Below are 1,185 nucleotides of genomic sequence, written 5' to 3'. Positions count from 1 at the left end.
ACGAAGCCCCCACTGCCCGCGGTCACGCAGCAGCTCGGCCGAGGGCTCGGTCTGGCTGTGGGCCCCTCTTGAGCGTCCCTGTGTTGGCACGTGGTGTGTGACCCTCGCCAGGCCAGGCCTGGGCACAGCCCCGCCCCCGCCGCCCCCCTGGTTGGCACCACCTTTCCCCGCCCATCCGGGAGAGAACCTGCCCCAATTGCCACGGAGGCCCAGATGTTCCCTTGGGGCTGGCCCTGGCCGGTGTGGCTCAGTGGGTAGAGCGTTGGTCTGCCGACTGAGGGTCCCGGGTTTGATTCCAGTCCAGGGCATGTGCCTCCATTGCAGCCCCCTGCCACCCCCCCAGGTCAGGGGCATGTGGGCGGCAGCCAGTCGATGTGTCTCTCACGTCGATGTGTCTCTCGTCTCTCCTCTCTCTACAAATCAGAACAGCCTCCGGTGAGGCTAAAAGAAAGGCGCGGTGCCCGGTGGAACGCGGTCCCCGCAGCTGTGCTCCCTTCGTGCGGGAGCCCCCCTGGGCCTGGCGGGTGGGCGGGGCGCTGCCGGCCCCTGAGCCGTGCCTTTTCTTCCCGCAGCCCCGACGAGGAGTCCTCGCAGAAGTTCATTCCCTTCGTGGGGGTGAGTTGTGCTGTGGGTGGCGGGCGGCCCTGCCCCGGGGCTCTTGCGTCCTGGCTCTGGCTGGGGCTCTGCGCTGGCAGTGGTCAGGTTGTGTCCGTCTGGTTTTGCGTTAAGTGGATTTTTCCAGAACCTTCGCCAGTCTGAGCCTTTGAATCCCTCCTGTCTTAAAGCTCGTGACCTCACGTCTAGGTGACTGCCAGGCTCCCAGGTCCTGGTGCAAGCGCATTGGGCTCGGCCTGTGGCCTGTGAGCCGCAGTCCTCCCCCTCCCCGCGCCGGGAGGAAGGGTGGCTCCGGGCCAGCCAGCTGCTCTCCCTCGGCTGCCCTGAGTTTCACAGCCCGTCGTCCACGGTGTGGCCTCCCTGGAGCATCGCCCTGAGAGCCGGAGGTACCCGGCGACGGGCCTCCCTCGGGTTGCCAAGATACCTTCACAGCTTCCCCGGGTTTTAAATATATCGCCATTGCTTGTAGGATGTCACCATCAATGAGGACAAGTAGAGGAGGTGAACACAATCCACAAGAGGCAATATCACTACTTTAGAATGAGCAGCTGTATTTTGGGGGAAAGAAAT

General features: G+C 64.2%; 1 protein-coding gene across 1 annotated transcript in view; it reads left to right on the top strand.

Annotated features, from left to right (window-relative positions):
• The window catches only part of PACS2 (phosphofurin acidic cluster sorting protein 2), a 20,295-nt gene that overhangs the window by 16,245 nt on the left and 2,865 nt on the right, over window positions 1-1,185 (top strand). Inside the window, 1 exon segment of the mRNA XM_015566735.1 lies at window positions 573-615. Coding sequence (XP_015422221.1) covers window positions 573-615 — 43 coding nt within the window.

The sequence above is a fragment of the Myotis davidii genome, unplaced genomic scaffold (assembly GCF_000327345.1).
Source record: "Myotis davidii unplaced genomic scaffold, ASM32734v1 scaffold472, whole genome shotgun sequence".
In the NCBI taxonomy this organism is placed as follows: Eukaryota; Metazoa; Chordata; class Mammalia; order Chiroptera; family Vespertilionidae; genus Myotis; species Myotis davidii.
This window is presented reverse-complemented; position numbering and strand designations above follow the sequence as displayed.